Below are 21,017 nucleotides of genomic sequence, written 5' to 3'. Positions count from 1 at the left end.
GAATGAAGCAGGTAACTCTATTCCAAGGTCTTGAAGATGTTTAACTAAACTTTTTGGAACCGTCCCCATTACTGACATTATAAGAGGTTTGATGCAAACAATGTTTAGGTTCCTTAGTCGCTTCATTTCCGCAGCTAAGGGCAGACATTTTGCCATCTTTTCTTGATACTTCAGCTCCAAGTTATGATTATTAGGGATGCTAATATCGATAATGTAAGTGTTGCGATTTAGCTCATCAACAAGTACTAAGCACTATGTTAATCATGATGGTTTTATCGGTTAAGACTGGGTTGTCCCAATAGAGCCGGAAGCGCTGCTTCTCCAGGACTGTGGCAGGGTTGTAGGCATCATGCCAATATCATCACTAGCCTCTTCAATCACCTTGAAAAGTTGTTGCAACTGGTCTCTTAGGGATGCATAGATCTTAATATCATCCAAGTAGGCTAGGTGGTTGATGACATGGAGTACTAGTCTGTTCCAACGTAGAGGGAACCCTTTTTTTTCTCTCAAATGCAATTTGAGAGGGGGTTGAGGCCCAAACAGAATCACAATACATAGTGGAGTTGCTAGTGTACAAAAAAGATGATTTGTCTGCAGTATTGTGAAAAGAGTGTGTTCTGTACATCAATCTCTTCGTCTTGATACGTAGAATCAGATTTTCGATGGTGTCAAGTTCAAAAATCAATCCGGCGCCCCCCATTCAAGATGGCGCCCAAAAGGGGCGCCGGGGGGTTGAAAAAATATAAATTTTCCTACAGAGTCGACTGAGGTATCAATTTATATGTAATTTTAGTCGTAGAATCCGAATTTCACGTTCAAAAAATCCTCCGGCCTAAGGGGGGGCCCCAATTCCAAGATGGCGGCCAAAAAGGGCCCCTTGGCGGGAAAATGGCCGTAGATGGCTGTATATACTGTATGACATATCCGCAGATAGGTTTTCTGGGTCGGGAATGACGAATATGAGGTCAGAAATTGTGCTAGACCCTTCATGGAGGCTCAGGGTGCCCCCAAAATGGCCGCCGGGGGTCAAAATTTTTTGAAATTCCTCAATACCCCGAGTGGGATGTCTATTTATAGGTAATTTTGGTCGTAGAACTCGAATTTCACATTGAAACGGTCATCTAGTCTAAGGGAGGGCCCCAAAATCCAATATGGCGGCCAAAATTGGCTTCATGGTGGGAAAATGACCATAGGTAGCCTCATACGCCGTATAAAATAGATGCCAATAGGTTTTATAGGTAGGAAATTTCAAATATAAGATAAGAAATTGCTCTTTGCTCATCGGGGGGTGAGTAGGCCTTCTCCTCTCCCCCTCGAAGCTTAAAATCCTCCATCGAGAGGCTTTAAAATTCTGAGTAAGTAATTAAAATGAATGTCAAAACAGACATGGACAAGGAACACTTAGTCGCTGAGATAAGTTTTAGAAGAAAATAGGGTAAATCGCTAAGGAGCAATCGCGAGTTGGCAGCCCCCTTCCCCCTCTGGACTTGCAAATTTCAATGGCCTTGCCTTTTCATTATTTTTATCGGTCATGAATTCGTTTTGACGTACCCAACTGCCCATCCACACTCCGTTCTTTGCCATAAGCCTAAAATGGCCTAATGAAAACATGAAAAAACTTTTCAAACGTTCCTCATTTCTAAAAAATATGGTCTTTTCGATAATGAGAACAACCCGATTTCTTTTGAAATTTTTAGGAAATGAAGAACCAATTTATTATATCGATATAGAAGGAACAAAAATTACAAGGAATGAAAGGGACGAATTGATTTTTCATAACTAAAGGAGCCCTTACCCTTCTAGCATGCTTCTTTATTAAAAAGGAATTTTCCTCCCGTAAATCTGAGATAATGATTTTTTGGATTGTAGAAAGCTGAACTATTTGGTAATTGCGTAGGAAATTATATAGGAAATTACTCGCCAAGTTCATGGTAAGCCAGTTTCCTGCAATATCTTCATCCTGAAAAAGTCGGAATTAGGAGTCAAGATTTTCGTTCCTGGGTGCTCCAAGTCAGCAAAACTACCGAAAGTTCATCACAAACTTAGTGCCTAACTTTCAGCACTTTTGTCGTATTGCGGAAGCTGGAACCAAAAAAAACAGCTGAGATCACGAGTTTTCCGGTGTGCGGGTTCTTCCGAAAAATGTTTTATAGTTTCCAGATTACGTTTCAAAATATCATGTGAATGAGCAAAGGGGCACAAACAACTTCTTTTTCAAACTAAAAATGAATTGAGATATTGATGCAAAATATTTCATAAATTCAAGGATTATTCTAGGAGTACGTAACTTTCCGAAAGTATCAATAAAATAGGCATAGCACGACAGATCATTCAAACCTAAATTCGTAGATTGAAAAACACTGGCCAAGCATTTCATACTTCAACGCATTGAATCGACAAACAGTAAAGTTTCTAAAGTACTATAATGAAGGGGGTTTAGAAACCCAAAACATTTCCTCTACAGCCAAAAGTGAGTAAATGAAAAACCATCACAAAGTACTTAATCAGGCAAAAATTTTAAGAAAAAATTTTCCATTCAATTTTAAATGTTTAGGATTTTTTTATAAAAGAAGTGTTCGGCAGTATCTAAATCCCGAAAAGCTTGGCAACTGCGGCCAAAATTAGTTGTCCCAGCTGCTAAAATTTGTTAAAATTGCCCCAAGCCCGGCATAGCTATGCGTAGTTTTTGACAGTGTTACCGAATTTTGGCCGCAGGGATCAAAAATCTCGGCTCCAATGGCGGAGTTTTTCGGAGTGTGGATGTTACCGAAAATGTTTTGCTGCATGGGCAACTTTCCATAAGTAAAATAAAATTAAGACGGTGATGTACACCCTAAAAAAATCCTAAACATTTAAAATTGAGTGGAAATCTTTTTTGTAAGAACAACCACAATATATGAATATTAATTTAAATAGGTATAACTCCCTTTAAACACATTAAAATAAATTAAGTTACATTTCACTGACCAGAATTAAAATTCAATTGACTTATAATACGGAAAAATAACGCCTCTCTGTCGTGAGAAGAGTCACTATGTGTTAGTGTACATTGTTGTACTTTCTTCTTCTTCTTCGTCTTCTTCTTCAAGGTCGAATTTTTCGCAGAACTCTGGAGTACCTGAAGGTAATCCAGAGATGTGCGTAGTAATGGTACCTGAAGGCAAAGTCGCCTTTGCACATCTCGGTACACTTGAAACCGTTCGTCCGACAAGTGTAAGGTGGTGCGCAACTTTTTTGTGCACATTTGCACCAACATAGCTCCAATGCTCCATAGCTCTGGAACACATGCACTAAACAATTTTTCTTAGGATATCATATTGACTGACAATGAGTTTCAAATGAACAAAATTTTTTTTTTTTTTTTTTAGTTAAACAAACGTTGTTTTGCTAGCGTTAAGTTCAAGTTTAAAAAAAAAAAAAAAAGATAGTGAAACAACGTTTGTTTAACTCCAAAAAATAAAAAAAAAAAAAACAGATTTTACGTACATTCCGCAAGAATTTAACGCGAAAAACCGAGTGTCGTTGACAAGAAACGACGCTTTAAGTCAAAATAATATTCCAAGAAAAAATGTTTTGAGTGTGGCCCATTGCATACGATCATCTGACTTTTTCTCCAGTATTTTTCCTGCCACAATCCAAAGCTGGATTGCAATGCCAAGTGCTGCCTACCGTCTTGATGCAAAATGGACGCCTGAAGGTGAGCTCTAAGAAACACAGGGTCCGTCTAGTCAATGGGAGGTTTTCATCCTAGTATTGTTTTTTCGAGACAATCCACTACCTTGCTTCTCCTAAATCTCTAAGTGCTGTTTTTGGAGCACATCGTTGACGTACCAACTGCTCTAGACGTTGTCTAATTTCTTCGGAGAGAGAAAATCTGGAGCCCAACTTCGGGAGAGCTTCCAATACGTCATTGCTTGCATTATTCATTAAGATTTTCCACCTTGTCAGTTTACCTTTATTTATGAAAGATCTGGTGATAACGGCACCTGAAGGAGCGTGTAATTAAAGAAGAATGGAAGATTTCAAATGACAGGGTACGTTTCAAATTGGGATGAGATCGACGAACTTTTCTTCCCTTAACCAAGACACATTCCCACTTGAGGTGTAAGCTTAGGAATCCGCTTGTAAAGAAAGGAGTGTGGATGGGCAGTTGGGCACGTCAAAACGAATTCATGACCGATAAAAATAATGAAAAGGCAAGGCCATTGAAATTTGCAAGTCCAGAGGGGGAAGGGGGCTGCCAACTCGCGATTGCTCCTTAGCGATTTACCCTATTTTCTTCTAAAACTTATCTCAGCGACTAAGTGTTCCTTGTCCATGTCTGTTTTGACATTCATTTTAATTACTTACTCAGAATTTTAAAGCCTCTCGATGGAGGATTTTAAGCTTCGAGGGGGAGAGGAGAAGGCCTACTCACCCCCCGATGAGCAAAGAGCAATTTCTTATCTTATATTTGAAATTTCCTACCTATAAAACCTATTGGCATCTATTTTATACGGCGTATGAGGCTACCTATGGTCATTTTCCCACCATGAAGCCAATTTTGGCCGCCATATTGGATTTTGGGGCCCTCCCTTAGACTAGATGACCGTTTCAATGTGAAATTCGAGTTCTACGACCAAAATTACCTATAAATAGACATCCCACTCGGGGTATTGAGGAATTTCAAAAAATTTTGACCCCCGGCGGCCATTTTGGGGGCACCCTGAGCCTCCATGAAGGGTCTAGCACAATTTCTGACCTCATATTCGTCATTCCCGACCCAGAAAACCTATCTGCGGATATGTCATACAGTATATACAGCCATCTACGGCCATTTTCCCGCCAAGGGGCCCTTTTTGGCCGCCATCTTGGAATTGGGGCCCCCCCTTAGGCCGGAGGATTTTTTGAACGTGAAATTCGGATTCTACGACTAAAATTACATATAAATTGATACCTCAGTCGACTCTGTAGGAAAATTTATATTTTTTCAACCCCCCGGCGCCCCTTTTGGGCGCCATCTTGAATGGGGGGCGCCGGATTGATTTTTGAACTTGACACCATCGAAAATCTGATTCTACGTATCAAGACGAAGAGATTGATGTACAGAACACACTCTTTTCACAATACTGCAGACAAATCATCTTTTTTGTACACTAGCAACTCCACTAACACTAAGACTGTCACCTAGAAATTATCTCGCAGGATGTGGATGACCTCAGTTTCCAATTTACTCGCCGATCCTTAAATTATGATTTTGGTACGCCAAGATGCCAAAATGCTCTTCAGGAAATGAACAGTAACAGGATGGACTCGGTAGATATTTAAAACATGCATTAGCCAGCTATGCGACATTGAATCAAAAGCTTCTTTGTAGTCGATGTAACCCACATGTAAGTTTTGACGATCCTTCACAGCCTGTCTGAGCACAACCAAATCAATTATTAACAGCTCTCTGCACCCGAAGCTTCCTTTGCGACACCCTTTCTTCTCTTCACACAAAATTTTCCACTTAGCTACATGTCTCCCAATTAATCGGGTTACAATGGATGTGATGCAGTTCTGTTCGAATAACCTTACCGATCTCACATATCTTTTATTGCTCTAGCGATTTCTAACCTCTTTAGTTTGCCTCGTGGCGATTTTCCCCGTATTTCCTTGTTTCCTTTCTTTCCACAACGATGTGATAACTGTGCCTTAGTTTAGTTTTTCTAGAAAGTGCTTTTCTATCTGTTTATTTCCTTTCTTCTACTATGTAACCTGGTCGAATCAGTTTTCGTTAATTGATCGCCTAGATCCGCCCGTTGACCCGGGAGGAACCCCTTGTAAAGATGCTTCTATTCTTATGGACACTCTAGATCCTAATCAAAGTGAATTAAATCTTCAGTCACAACCTCGCAACAATGTGCTTCTAAAGGACTCCCAATCTGAGTTTAACCTTTCTCAAATCAATACCTCTCAAACCGACCAGATATCATCTCATACCCAAGTAAGATCGTCACCTACAGATAACCGCTAAGCGTTCATAATCAAAGATAATCCATTAACGGTCCCTTTGTAGTTGCTCTTAACAAAGACAATATAGGAAATAAACATCTCACTCTAATTGGTGAATTTCTATACTCAAACGGAATCGAAGGTATTAAGAACATCCAAAGAGTGAATAAAGACCTGATCCATATTGAATTATTAAATGAAGACTTTGCTAATGACCTCATTGAGAACTACACAAAACTAATCCCATACGATGGATGTAATTGTTTTATCCCTTTAAAATACACTACTCGTAGAATCATAGTGAATAACGTCTATACCGATCTCACGATTAACGATCATGATTGGTCAGTATCTACAAGATAAATATTCTAATATAATTAATGTCAGGCGAATTTATCGAAAAAATGAAGATAACGCCCTGATCCCCACAGCTAAATTAGATGTATTATGGGAGGGGTCTGTAACCTCAGACTTCCTTTACATTTTCTACTCAAAATGCTCAACCACCTCATACATTTACAATTTGGTAAAATGCTATAATTGCCTGAATTATGGGCACTGCTCTGAATTTAATGGCAATCGGATATGTAAAAGCCAACCCTGATGTCACAAATGTGCTGAAATCCACGCAGCCCATGATATATACCCAATCCAAGTAAAGTGCTATCACTGTCAACAAGCCCACCTTACATTCTCTAATACCTGCCCTGAATTGATAAAACAAAAAGTGATAAAACAAATTATGTCTTCCCAAAACCTCTCTTTTAAAGAAGCTTCTAAAGTACAGAAAATAAAAGAAGAACACTCTCAATCATTGGATTTAGCAGCCCGTTTAGTAGCTATACAGACTAAATTGAAAGAAGGACAACCTTTTGATATTTATGAACTTAATATTAGTAATTTCCCGCTTTTAAAAAATAAATGTAATCAATTAGAAACAGTTGGAACGGACAATAACGAGAAACACCAATACACTATCGATGATTTGCGTAGACCCTACTCAGATATAGTTTCTTCCCCGTCACCCACCCGTAAAAAAGCCAAACAATCTTTAGAAGAGAATTTCCCTTCTGAACAATGGCTGCGTAATTATCATAGCCAAATCCCTAGACACGTAACTAATAATAAAGAAATAGAACCTAAGAAAGGGTTCTGGCCTATACCCAACAAGTCTCTTACGGAAGGAAACCCCAATACCTCACACCTAACAAATAAATCAACTACCCATACGAAACAAACAAATTCTTCAAACTCTTACAATAACCTTTCTCAAGTAAACCAGACTGGCAATCATACAAAATCTAATCCAAACAATCTGAATATAGAAAAGAAAACAAACCCTCCAAAACAATTGTCTATCCCTAACCAAAATAACCTTCTAGCTAAACAATCACCACTATCTTTTAATAAAAAAAGACCGGAAAAAAACCCTAATTAACAAGATAGTCCAAAAAGTTAAGCGACAATATGAGAATTGAAAACAAAAAGAAATTTAAAAAAAAAAAAGTAAAAATAGATAATCCAAACTTCCCATCAGTAAATTTCTTAGTACAATCAAAAGTGAATAAAGTTTTCATATATGTTCCTATATCACTAAGACTATTAAACTCTAAAACAAAGAAATTCCCTAAAATTCCGACCAATTTTGCCTCTTACTAATAAATTAAAAATCCTCAATAATTTCAAGATACTTAATTGGAACACCCATTCTCTAATATCGAATGTGGTTGATCTACGACTCCTTATAAACCAACAAGACCCTGACATAATAATGCTAGACGAAACTTGGATGAAACCTAATTCCATTTAGAAATTCCCGGGCTACAACAGCTACAGATTAGACAGAGCTGATGGGTATGGTGGTCTAATAACCCTAGTTAAATTAAAATATAATTCGGCCCCGGTTCCCTTACTTAACGATAATTTGCAAACTAAAAGAATAGAAAGTCAAGTAACCAAATTAATCATAGATAACTCAGAGCTATACATACTTAACATGTATATCAATCCTACCAGTAAATATTCTACTAACGACTTTCATAATTTTTTCATTACTAACAATTTATGCAACAAAACTCTTTTTGGGCAGGAGACTGTAATGCCAAACACCTGACATGGGGCTATGAATACGCTGATTCCAAAGGTTCTACCCTTATTACAAGACCTTAATCTGTTTAATATAAATTCACTAAACCCTCAACCCACTAGGAAAGCAGCTCCCAATTAAGGCCCGTTTTTTAACGATTTAGCTTTTATATCGAATTCCCTGGCTGGAAAAACTGAGTGGGAGGCACTGCTCACTGGGGGAAGTGACCACTTCCCTTGCATCTATATGCTCAACATAAAACTAATACCTACCTTTTACTACCCAACGCCATAAGTGGACCCTTTGATAAAATACAAACTAAAAGACTGGTCATACTATAGAAGAGTAATAGACTCCCACTTAACTGAGGAAAAATATTCGTATGATAAATTCATTGAGATCATTGAACAATCACTTTACCTAAGTAAACAACAAGAATATAACACACGATATCCATTTCTTTCTCACAATTATACTTCTCAAAAATCGCCAAACAAAAAGAAGCTCTACAAACAAATTCCATAGTGGAATGAAGAATGTTGAAATTTGAAAAATAAACAAGACAACTTAGCTTTAGCCTATAAAAATAATCCTAATATAACTATTTACCTTGAATGAGTGAAAGTAAGAACTCAATTTAAACTTGTTACGAAAAAACAAAAAAGGATACAATGGAAGATATTTACTAATAACTTGAACCATAAAACCCCAGCCAAAATTATATTTGAAAAAACTAAAATTCTTAAGAGAGCCCTGATCCCCCACCCCAATAAAAACAACGATTGGACGGACGACTTCCTCCACTACCTCACTCCTGATTCCCAACAAGCTAATCAATGGAATGACCCTTCTACGTTCAATGAATCATGGGAAAAAATTTCACTAGAAGAACTAAAACTTGCCTTAACTAAATTAAAAAAGAAAAATCCAGGTTTGGATAATATACCTATAGAATGTATCAGTAAAGCTTCTACAATGGCCCAACAACATATGTGTAACATCTTTAATGATATCTTACCAACAAAAAAAAAATCCCTGAATCCTAGAAAAAAATCTCAATATTTGCACAGTTAAAAACGGACCAAGATCCTAATTCAGCTGGACCTTGTCGTCCAATCGGGATTATTTCAGCTATGAGAAAAATATTTGAGAGGATTCTACTTAACAGACCAGAGTACTATCTAGAATCCAATAAGAAGCTCTCCCCATTTCAATTTGGCTTTTGTAAAGGAAAAGATATCTATCACAACTTGATTCAGCCTAGCACACATGCGTACAAAGCTATAGGAAACAAAGAATACATGCCCACTATTTTCCTTGATACAGAAAATGCCTATAATAATGTAAATTATGATATCTTATTCGAGAAACTTTTGTCCAAAGGAATAAACCCAGATTTCACTAAAATAATCCTAAATCTAATAACCAATAACGAAATGTTATTCCGACATCAATTTATAATGAAAGGTCCGCGCCGAATACCATACTCTGGTGATCTACATACTAAACTAACCTTCTTTAGCCATATCTCAGAATTTGCAGACGATGTTAACATTTTCTCCGAAAATATATGCTTTGATGAAGCAATCAATACTGTGGTAAGAGACTTCTATAACCTTCGAACAGAAATCCATGAACTAGGGTTAGACTTCTCAATGAAAAAAATTAAAATCTTAATTTTCACTAATCGTAGAATCCCCCCTAACTATTTTATCAAACTTAAAGATACCAACATTCCTATCTCATCAAAAGCTAAGTATCTTGACCTTATATTTAATAATAAAATGAAATGGCACTCCCACCTTAAATTTATCAAAGAAAAAGTAGAGACGAAATTAAATATCCTATCATACCTAAATGGAGCGGCATTGGGTGTCAATCAAAATGTTTTTAGACTACTATACCTTAGCATGATAAGACCAATAATAGATTATGGCATCGCAGTGTATTGTAACAACTATGAAATTTTAGATTAAACCAATAAAATACAAAACCAGTGTATCAGAAAAGTTCTAAGTGCTCTAAATTCAACACCTACTAATAACCTTAACGCTGAATCAGCAATCCCCACTATCCAACATAGGTTCAACTACTTAACAGATAAGCTAATTCTAAAAGCTATGAGCTATGAAAATAATTCGATCATTCATGACCTTAAACTCTTGGAAATGTGTGTCCTTAGTAGCCCCTGGTGGTCAAGTAAACAATTCCCTCTAATTATCCATAGATGGCTTAAGATAAAAATATACGAGAATGAGATTTCTAAGGTGAGCTTACCACCATCAATATGTCAAGACCCTAATTTCCAATACTTCCAACCATTGATCGACTTTCTAAATATTAAAAAAAAAACGAAATTGAAAATCAATCCCTAATTTGTAACAAATTCCGAGACCTCGTAAATACTAAGTTCAACCAATTGACTCAAATATTCACAGATGGAGCGAAAACAGATACGTATGTAACTGCTGTCTTTACAATAAATGACTTTTTCAAATTATTTAGACTGAACATTCTACAATTTTTGGTGCTGAAGCTGTCGTCATAGAAGAAGCCGTGAAATACATTATTAAAAATAATATCAAAAATCTCCTTATATGTTCTGATTCTAAAGGCGTTTTAACAACCCTCCTAAATTGCAAAAATGATCTAACTCCTACCCTATTGAACACTAAAAGGCTCCTTTTTAATAATCAAAACAAAAATATCCATTTGCTATGGATACCCAGTCATGTTGGCATTCCTGGCAACGAAAAAGCAGATGCTCCAACAAAAATCCTCCCACTAGCTAATAAAATTAACAATAAACTCCATTACAATTAATTGCTACCAGTAATAAACATGAATATGCCGAAAGAATGGGACCTAGAATTGAATGCCTGCACTTGGGAAGGGCAAAAACTAAAACTAATCCAACCAAAAATCTCAAAAAAACCGTGGTTCCACAAATTCTATTGGAACAGATCCTGTAGTAATAATTCCGTAAGAACATCATAAGATTGCGTATAGGACATGGTCTATCCCCAACTCACCTTAAACGCTTAAACCTTAAAGATTCTGATAAGTGTGAATGAGGCCTGCTAGGCGACCTAAATCATATTCTCTTTTGCGAAAAACTAAAAGACAGAGATAAAATGATTCAAGACTTAAGAAATCTAAAATATCCCCCCCCCCCCCTACAATATAGCTTCATTAATGCATAAACCCTCCCTAAGAAAATATAAAATTATATATAACTTCCTAATTACCAATAACATATCCCTTTAAAGGTCCTAATTCATAACTACTAAAATTTCCACTTGTCCAATACAACTGTCCATACAACCCTTCCATGCCCTACCAAACAATTAGTCTTGATTGTTCACTTGGTATGTTTTCCATGGCTCAGTCAATCATCTTCTTATTAGTCGCTATGTCGAGCCTCTTAGCATGAAGCTGGTGTAGGGGTCTCTAACTTCTACTATCTCCCCATCTAACTCCCTAAAAATCCTAAAAATGTCCAATATTACATTCCTACTCTTTCAAATCCTACTCAGCTCGAAATAACCTCATTTGTCAATAGATGGCTGTAGGTTCCTAAAAAATTTGAACCAAGGAATAGAAGCCACAAAACTCCCCCCCCCCCAAAAAAAAAAAAAAAAAAAAAAAAAAAAAAAAAAAAAAAAATGGATGCGATGACTTTATGAAGCAAGGAGAGACATGTGATCGGTCTATGCTCTGGTAGGTCCTTGGAATCGCCTCCTTTGTGTTTTGCAAACGTCACTCCTTCAGTCGGGAATATTGGCATTTTATCAGAATGAGTAATAATATCTTGAATGCTCCTTGAAAGTTGCGCATGCACACACGCTAACTTTTTCAGTCAGAAATTGTGAACTTTGTCTGGTCCGGGAGCCTTTTACTTATGAATATGCAAAGTTGCTCTCCACACATCTTCTTTTGTGATTTCAACCTCATCTTCATGTGTAATGTGGGCATGACACACTCTTCCCTGCTCAATCCAAGGAGCTGTGCTGTTATTCTCCTTGGCCTCTGACCAGATGGATCGTCAAAATCGCGTTACATCATCTCTCGATGGTATTTCTTCTGGGGCGTTTCTTACATTCGCGGCGTTTCCCATCCTCCGATAGAAGCCTCTCTCATTTCACTGAAACAGCTAATCGCTTATCTCTTTCGATTTAACTATATGGCGCTGGTATGATTTTTTATATCATCTTAGTCGGGCAGCTTGAACTTCTCACTTCTGCTTCAGTGTACCAAGGTGGGTTAAAAGGTTTTCCTCATTCACATGGGCCAGCTTCGCCCTCACCTTCTTAGAAGCATTCCCCTTGACACACTGGGTGACTCTCAATCTCCTGCCTTATGTTAGCCACTTTCATTCGATCCTAAGTTGCCATCTTGGTGCATTCAGTTTGTTTTCCCCTTGCTCAAGCTTATTGGGGCCTTTAACGGCTTGTGTTCTCGCCTGAGCTGCACAATAGATGATGCAATGAACCTCCTCAAGTGTTGATTCTTGACAAATGTGGGCTGGTATAATTAGGCTCATCGTCTCAATATCCGCGAACAACTTAGGAGTGTAAAGAAGTTTTGGCAGTGACTGTCTAAGATTTGGGCTGACTCCTTGCCATTTGATCATTTTGGAAATAAATGCAACCTCTAGCGTATCAGCTTTGACAACATTCTCGTCAGGAGTATCAGTTGTACACTCATGATATTGCTCCGCATGTACGATACCTTCATCAGCGGGTAATTTCGGTCCACTGTCTCGCTGTTCCACTGGATCGTCTGCGCAAGGAACTGACACGTGATCAGCCTCTTTTACATTGTCGTCACCTTTACATTCACCGAGAGAAATTTCAAGTTGAACATCATCTTTGATATGCTGCAGATCATGGGCAGACATTTTACAAGACTTCAGGATCATCCACTTTTGGTCCATTAGGCGCTGCCCTGAAACATTTTCGCGATCAGGGAACTTATCAAGAAAAATTTTCCGCATATCCGCCCGGTATCCAGGAATCGTTTCCATTTTAGATGTGAAGTAATAACAACGCATGACGTGTTGATTCATATTTAGACTCTAAGTCATGCGTTGCCTGAGTTTCCCTGCTTCAGTGGTCGCCAACTGAATAGTCGACGAAACACTTTGAGCAGGGTTGGTATTGTTGGTTGGCCGTCGTGCCATACACTGAGACGATCCACGACCATTTCGTTTCCAGCAAGGGGACTATTTTGCGCGCCCTGTTCCCGAACCCTTGAAGCGACCGAGGCTCTTCTTTTATCGTCTTGTGCAAGAAGATCACTGACTGGGGGCTGCAAACCCCCAGCGAAGGATGCGCAGCTGGTTTTCATGTTGGGACAAGCCCGACTCTACTTCCTCGGACGCCCCTATTGATGTGTTGGCCACGAAAACGCCCAACCACTTGCTCAGGCACCGCGGGGTCGCCAGCCCTCGAAAAGGCCTCCCGTACGACATTGATGTCGCCCCTGAGGTCTGCTTGAGTACCGTGGGGTCGCTAGCCCTCGAAATGGCCTCCCGTACAACATTGATATCGCCCCTGAGGTCTATTATTATTATATATCCTTTATTCTCTTAATTTTTACATTATGGTACATATCAGGTACACCTTTCGCGGGCCTAAACAATAGTCCTTAGCATTAAGGGGTGGGAGAGGGGGAACAATTCTCAATGAGGGGAGAGAGGCGTAGTAAATCTAACATATGTATACGTTTTACATTTTTACACGCCACCGAGCTTCAAACGGAGAAATATCGATAGATCGCAAAGTACGCCACGCCACTGGTCTAATGTTTGCATCACTGTCTTTGGTTAGTGGTCACATCATTTCTTCGCCTCGACTGCTACGTTCAGCTTTCTGCAGATTTCAACTTGCACTTGCGCACACACTTTGTCGTGCCTGGTAGTGTATTCTTGCCTCGCTAGTTCAGGGCACCCCGAAACCACGTTGTCAATCGTTTCATCGTAGCGTCCGCACACCCTGCACTCTGTTGTGCCGGGGATTTTATCTGGGTGTCTACTGATACGTAAACATACGTAAATACGTAAAATGTACTTAAATTAACGGGTCGGTACGTAAAATGCGTAAAAAATACGTATTTTTTTCAGGAAGTACGTAGTTTGTGTATGGTGCGCATAAGTCTGCGCGCGGCGGACGCAGCGTGCTCGTTTGAAATGTGTAGATCTAGAACCACTTTACGCCGCCAGAGTGCTTTGCGTGATTCAGTGAGTGATGAGCTGTGATTGATCCACACGATGCACGGTGTGCCGCAGGATGTTGGGTTGCCGCAAGAGGAATGTTTTCAGTCTTCACCTTTCTACCATCTGAAAACGAGTTTCTTTAATAATTTGTTTGGTCGTAATTGGGTTCCTTCCCCAAGTAAGGAGCGACATATGATTGTCGTTACGTAAGAAATAAATGATTTTTTTAATACACCGCCACCTGGAACGTGTTTTCCTCTTACCTTCCGGGGCGTGTTTAGTGCCACCGTATCAGGGGATGGAACCACAAGGCTATTCCTTAAGCCCGGGACGTTAAGAGGGCCCCTCGAATACAGGCACCGGAGCGGTGCGGCAGTTTTAAAGGAATCCCCGGACTCCGATTCAGAAGAGTACACAAGAGCTTCATTCCCTCCTTGCTGCACCTGTCGGTGAACTGCTTCCAGTAAATCGGCATCCGAGACCACGTTGACAGAGTCTGTTTGGGGTGGTATTTTTCTCTGTCATTCGTCTTCGACCGTAGTTTGGGAAACGTATTCCTCATGTACACCTAATTGCTCTCTACTTGTTGACAGTCTAGGTCCAATGTTCTTTTCCGTTCGGCTTGGTTCCAAGGGAACTAAGCCAGCCCACCTTGTGGACAATCCTGCTGAGGGATCTAATAGAAATGACGGCTTCGTCAAGGCTCATCGTGGAGGATGGTTCCTTTGAACTAGTCGACGCGTTCGTTGAGTCGTCGTTAGAATGGGCTCCCAATGTGTGCTTTCTTCTAGTCACTGCCGGAATTGTCTCTCCTTCGGAGTTTGAATCGTTGGGTACATCCTCTATTTCATGGCAATCTTGATCGTCCCTGGGTCTCTTTTTTCCTGAAACAAAAGTCAATAAATAATGAAGAATCTTAACAGAGGCACTTAAGTGCCTCTGTTAAGATTCTTCATTATTTATTGACTTTGTTCCTGTCAAACAAAGTAAATGGTTGCCACTCGAGGGATATAAATGCCTTTAAGCGTAGAAAGGAATTGACGTGTTTACCTGTCAAAACTGAAGTTGACGGTTTCTCCTGCCTCTCTCCTCTTTTCGGTTCTGTGCTTCGTCGCTCTTGGGCACTTGACTGTGTGGCCGGTCGTTGAGAACTTGACTGTGTGGCTGGTCATTGAACGCTTTATTGTGCTGCTGGTCCGCGTAAGGTGAGCGTAGATTCCAACCTTTCTTCCATTCTTCTTAGGATCCTGTTTTCCAGGCCCTTCATCATCTTCTTCACTTCCGCTCCCGAATACACACCTTTGAAAAAAACAACTTATGTTATTCCCGGTAGAAGTGAAGGACCATTTAAATTTAGAATCAAGTTTCGCCAAGTAACGACATTATTCGAGATAACTATATACCTAACTACCATCGAAGGACGAGGGAAGTAGTCTTCCCTCAGCGATTTTTCGTTTCGAAGAAAATGATATTAGTAGGATGTTGGAGAATCTGTTACTTACGACCCGCTTGTAGGTCTCCTGATTGGGGAGGAGGCGTTCTAGAGGAGGACCCGCATCGTCGTCGTCGTTGCCAACATTATTGTCGAGGCGGATTCAGCAGCTTCAAATTGGAGATTCCCTTGTACAAGGCTGATGGCCATCTTTCACCCTGCGCCGGCGGAGGGAGGCATCGAGTCTGGCCGGTCAGTGTTATATGTTGTTTTTCTTGGTTAAGGTTCTCGTTAAAATTCGAGGGGTGGGTTGATACGATATAGTTCTGCAACGACGTTACCATCTCCCCACTTCCAGAAACGTAGCCACCTTCCATTTTGGGGAGCCGTCCGACAAATAATAGTAGAGACGTGAATCGAAATTTTTTATTCTGTATAAATTCTTCGAACACTCAATTATAGATCGCAACGCCTGGAACAGATGTAACAGGATATGTCTGATGTACGAAGTGTAAAGAGGCAGCCGTTGGAGAGGGTTTTCATATAGGTCTTTGACGTTTTATAAAAGAAACAGTATCAAGGGTCTCCCTATATCCTCTTTTCGAGGCTTTCATAGAAGCAAAGAAACTTATAAAACGTAGACGACGCCTTATGAAGACGTTAGGAGGACGCTCGCCTGAATGAAAGGGAATCCCACAAACCCAATGACCTAACGTTGTGAACCCAAAGGGACATTCATCTCTCGAGGCGTTTCATCAAAAATAAAATTTTAACAGGGAACCTTGCGGTGAATATATGAATTCGACCATTTGCCTTACCTCGACGACAACCGTTGTTGAAAGGCACCTATTAGCTGTTGTCTCAACGCAAGCAAAGAAGCGATCCCCGTCCGAGAAGATCGATCCTAGTTCGGCTCTACGGAGTGTTGCAGCAACCTCGCCATACACACTTCTTGGAATCACAGAAGTCAGATTTCTTTTTAATGCCGGAAGCCGGAGGGTTTTGGAATTGAAAAAAATCACGTGCCAATAAGATATGTCAATCGGAACGAAGAGTTGAGTCTTGGATACTTGAGTAATCCAAATATCGCTTAGAAGTGGATTAGCGGGGTGATCTTCCCTTCGCAATCTGGAAACGGAAAACTCGTTAATGTCACTGCAAGTAAAACTTATTGTTTCTTTTCCGATGTAAGGTCTCAGAAAAAAGTAATGACCCAGCCAAGAAAGGAGAATCTCTCCTGACAAGGATATATGACTCCCATGGGAGGTTATATCTTTTTCCAGGGAAACTATTTATTTTCTTTGGAGAAAAGAATATTCTCCCTGTAGGAAGATAGTTGTTTTCCCTCGGGAAAAAGTTTCCGCTGAGAAGCAAATACTACTCCCATGGGAGGAAGTTTTTTTCTCCAGGGAAACTATTCTTTTTCCGTGGAGGAGAGAATATATTTCCTGGAGAAAAGGAATTGTTTTTCCTCGAGAAGGAAAACAGTTTCTCCAGGGAAGCAAATACAAGTCACATGCGAGCAGTGTGGGCTCAATGTTCAGTGAAGTGTGCCATGTTTATTTTTCACCCGCGTCACAAGGTAACCTGCTTATCGTTTTTCATGCTTCATGAAAATCAGGGATTATATTCTTTCCCAACTTTATTTTTTTTTCTTTTACTAAAAGAAGGGTTTGTTTGGATTTTGTAAATTTCTTAAAGTAAATTCTTGAAAGTTAAGACATTTGAATCCTCCTTTCCCCTTTTTTTTTGCAAAAATAACTGCATTTATCTACAACGTAATTAGTTTTTATGGAAGCCTGTTTCTAGCCCTTATAATGAGCCCATGATCAATCTGAAATAATTAATTAGCTTGAAAGTGCGACAAGTTAGCAGTAAGCGCTGAGCAATTTTGTAATCGCACAAATGGTTAGTAAAAAAGTAAGGGGAGAAAATATGCTAATTTTGTCGGGGTCATACATAAAAAATACATATTTTTTTTTTTTAGAAATGCATAATTTTTTTCTTATTGTACTTGATAATTTAAAATAGTCCTCCATCTTGTCAATTGGTATCGGAGATATGATGTCGCGCATTTTATTCCGTCGCAAGCCTTTGATCACTTTCCAGCCTTCCGTACTTTTACGGCCTCCAAGGTAGGTATTTATCTTCATACAGCTTTCTTCCCAAGCCTCATTCTTCTTCCGAGTGATTACCCGACGGACTCTTGCTTGAGCCTGTCTGTACATGATTTTACCATCCAACTTTTGGGAAGAGAGAAACTGATGATACCTATTCCTTTTCACATTTATTTCCTCCTCTACCTCCGCATCCCACCAGTACGGTTTTCTGTTATCATTTTTTTGATCAGAAACCCCCAGGGCCTCCGCTGCCGCCGAGTGAACGCAATTCTTAATAAATTCATACCGCTCTTCCGTACTGCCATCGCACCCATCTCCTAACTTTTCATCCAGGCGCTTTGCGTACAGAGCCTTGACACTCGGGTGCTTTAGGCTATCGATGTTATACTGAACTTGATGCTCGCGTTGTCGCTCCGGTTGTTGATTGTCGCCTTGATCGTTCTGCGACACACGAGCGGGAAAGGCTACATCCGCTCTGAGGAAATAGTGGTCACTACCGCAGGAGAGTCCTCTACATACCCTCACCTGCTGGATCTTCAGGTTTGTTACCTGTTTAACGAGCACGTAGTCAATGATGGATCTTAAGCCGCGGGTAGGTTGGACCCAAGTATATTTGTGAATATCCTTGTGTTGGTAGAACCCGTTCAATACTTTTAATTCCCTCTGCTCGCAAACGTCGATAATGCGGCTTCCGTTGTCGTTCACCATAACTTCACCGAACGGGCCGACGATTTTACTGTTCATCCGGGATCCCGTTCTTCCATTTAGATCTCCCAACACAAGGACTTCTCTCCCAGGTCCTACCTTCACTACCTCCTCGTCCAGTTCTTCAAAAAACTGATCCTTAAGTGCAATGGTAGCATCATCATTGACCCCGTATACCCCCAAAACAGTGACTCTGTGACCGTGCATAGTTAGATTCATCTTAATCATGCGAGCGTTGATGGCTTCCCAGTTCTTAATATTTTTTCGAAATTTTTTGCGGATCAGAATTGCGACACCCTGTTGTGCACGCTGATGTTTCGGCACTCCACTGTAGAATAAATCATAGTCCCCAAGGCTCTCTGATCCGTGGCCTTTTTTCTTCGTTTCCGTTATAACCGCCACGTCGATCTCGTTGTTCTTTACCTCCGATACCACTTCCGTCAGTTTCTTGGAAATGCCTTGCACATTCCAAGTACCAAAAGCGAGTGTCGTTTTCCGTAATCTAAGTCGAAGAGTCCGTTTATTTCCATGGTTACCGAGGCATATGTTATTGGGTTTTTTGACATTGTACATTTTTTCCGAGGATCGGGGAGTCAGCCCGATGCCCCAACCCCCAACCTGGAGGACCAGGGTTTGATTTCGGAGTTACCTCTCCTAGACAGGTTGCTTCCACCACAGCTAAGAGCCCTGTCTACCCACCCCCTTTGAGGCAGGGGCTACCAGCTGGGGTCCGCAGGATTGCTAAACCTGTGACATTACAGTCCCCCATACGGACTAAATGTTTGACGAAAAGAACGCAAGAAATGTTGAGGGCAACTGAAATGGATTTTTGGCGGCAATCTACCGGCATTTTGAGACGGGACCGTGTCCGTAATGAGAGAATTCGCCAGGTGATGAAGGTTGAGAAAGATATCGTGCACGACGTCGTGTCCAGGCAGTTATGCTGGTATGGACATGTGCAAAGAATGTCGGAGGAGAGGTTGCCCAAACAAGTTTTGGATTGGGTACCACCTGGGAAGAGGCGACGGGGACGTCCCGTAAAGGGTTGGCGGCAGGGCGTTGACGAAGAGATGTTGCGGTGTCAGTTGCCCGATAACCTCTGGGAAGACAGGCATATGTGGCGTTTGGGTGTCGTAGAACGCCAGAGTGCGTTATAAAGCGAATATATATATATATATATATATATATATATATATATATATATATATATATAAAGATAAAATGGCTGTAATATTTATAGGAAATTTACCTTATTTATTCAGCTTGCAGCCATAAAAAATCGAAACATTAGTTCCTACGCATCCGCAACGTTTCGCCCCGCATGGGGGGCATCCTCAGGCAGGCACACATTATAACTTAAAAACTATTCATAAAACTGATCGATTGTCCACGCGAAATGTTAAAATCGTCGAATGTCTACGCGGAAAAATAAAAACTTTTAAAAACACGAGAACTAAAACTACAACGGTGGCCACCACGAAACTCCGACTCGTATAACTGCTTGAAAACTGACTATAAACAAAGAGAGCCCGTCACCGCGAGGAGTAAATAGATAGCACACGTAAACAATCAGAAGAAAGCACTGTACGCCGTGCCCAGTACATCGGTGTCAGTTCTGAAATTAATAGCTATGTTTATGCGAGCCTCTTAGGGCCGTTCCTGTCAAATCATTCAACTAGTAGTTGACTGTCTGTTAAGGTTCAACTAGAGGTTGGTGTGTCTTGTCAATTTACAACTACTGGTTGAGAGGCTGTTAACGGGCTGATTTTCAACTGGTGCTTTTTCTGCCTGTTAGGATTCAACTAGGACTTCAGACAAAACATTCGTTCCGGTTCTTCGCGTTTCACTGGTTCACAAAGAGCCTGATTTAACTACCTGGGCTCGGTTTGCGGACCCCGCCACCCGCACCCTCCTCTTTGCAGGGGTTGTTCTGTCCTCTCGTTCAACTGCTAATTGAATTTTCGGCAAGGGTTCCCAGACATTAGAAACAACCTGATGAAGGATATGAGGGAACAAATCATGTTAATGCACTATTTGGCAAGTAGTCTTTGTTCAGTAACTAGAGGTTGAAAATCAGTGACAAGACTCTCCTTCAGGTCGAACTGGAAGTTACCTTTAACTGGTAGTTCGTCAACTAGCAGTTGAGACCCGATTTGACAGGAACGGCCCTTAACCTAACTTCAATCGAAACCTGAGTTTGAAACCAAGGTTCAAATCACGGCATAAACGATACGGAACTAACGAAATGTAGGTTTCCGAAATTTGTGTTTGAAACCTTATTTTACACTAAAGACTAGGTTTTCGCACTCCGCATAAACGAACCGGAGGTTGAAATTAGTTGAAATTCGACTTCAAATGCGATTTTCAGGTGCGCGATCGGCAATATGGCGGATTTATTATCATACCGTTCGTAAACAACTGGTGCTTATCCCACGATTTAGCTTTAATTTTGCCATTATTCAACATTTTTTACAATCATAA

The 21,017-nt window shown here is 40.2% G+C and overlaps 2 protein-coding genes across 4 annotated transcripts in view; one reads left to right on the top strand and one right to left on the bottom strand.

Moving 5' to 3' along the window:
* Nucleotides 1-21,017, top strand: part of LOC109037801 (uncharacterized) — a 171,976-nt gene that overhangs the window by 114,100 nt on the left and 36,859 nt on the right. The window lies entirely within an intron of this gene.
* LOC109037799 (uncharacterized) lies at nt 15,237-20,155 on the bottom strand. The gene is made up of 2 exons (XM_072297260.1): nt 16,530-20,155; nt 15,237-16,183 (listed from the first exon to the last, which is right to left on the bottom strand). The coding sequence occupies exon 1, from the start codon at nt 19,107-19,109 to the stop codon at nt 17,580-17,582; it is 1,530 nt and encodes a 509-aa protein (XP_072153361.1). The 5' UTR covers nt 19,110-20,155; the 3' UTR covers nt 15,237-16,183; nt 16,530-17,579.

The sequence above is a fragment of the Bemisia tabaci genome, chromosome 2 (genome assembly GCF_918797505.1).
Source record: "Bemisia tabaci chromosome 2, PGI_BMITA_v3".
In the NCBI taxonomy this organism is placed as follows: Eukaryota; Metazoa; Arthropoda; class Insecta; order Hemiptera; family Aleyrodidae; genus Bemisia; species Bemisia tabaci.
This window is presented reverse-complemented; position numbering and strand designations above follow the sequence as displayed.

What these genes read in the sequence shown, in the direction of transcription:
- LOC109037799 (XM_072297260.1), bottom strand. Translation starts at nt 19,109, where the DNA reads ATGTACAATGTCAAAAAACCCAATAACATATGCCTCGGTAACCATGGA.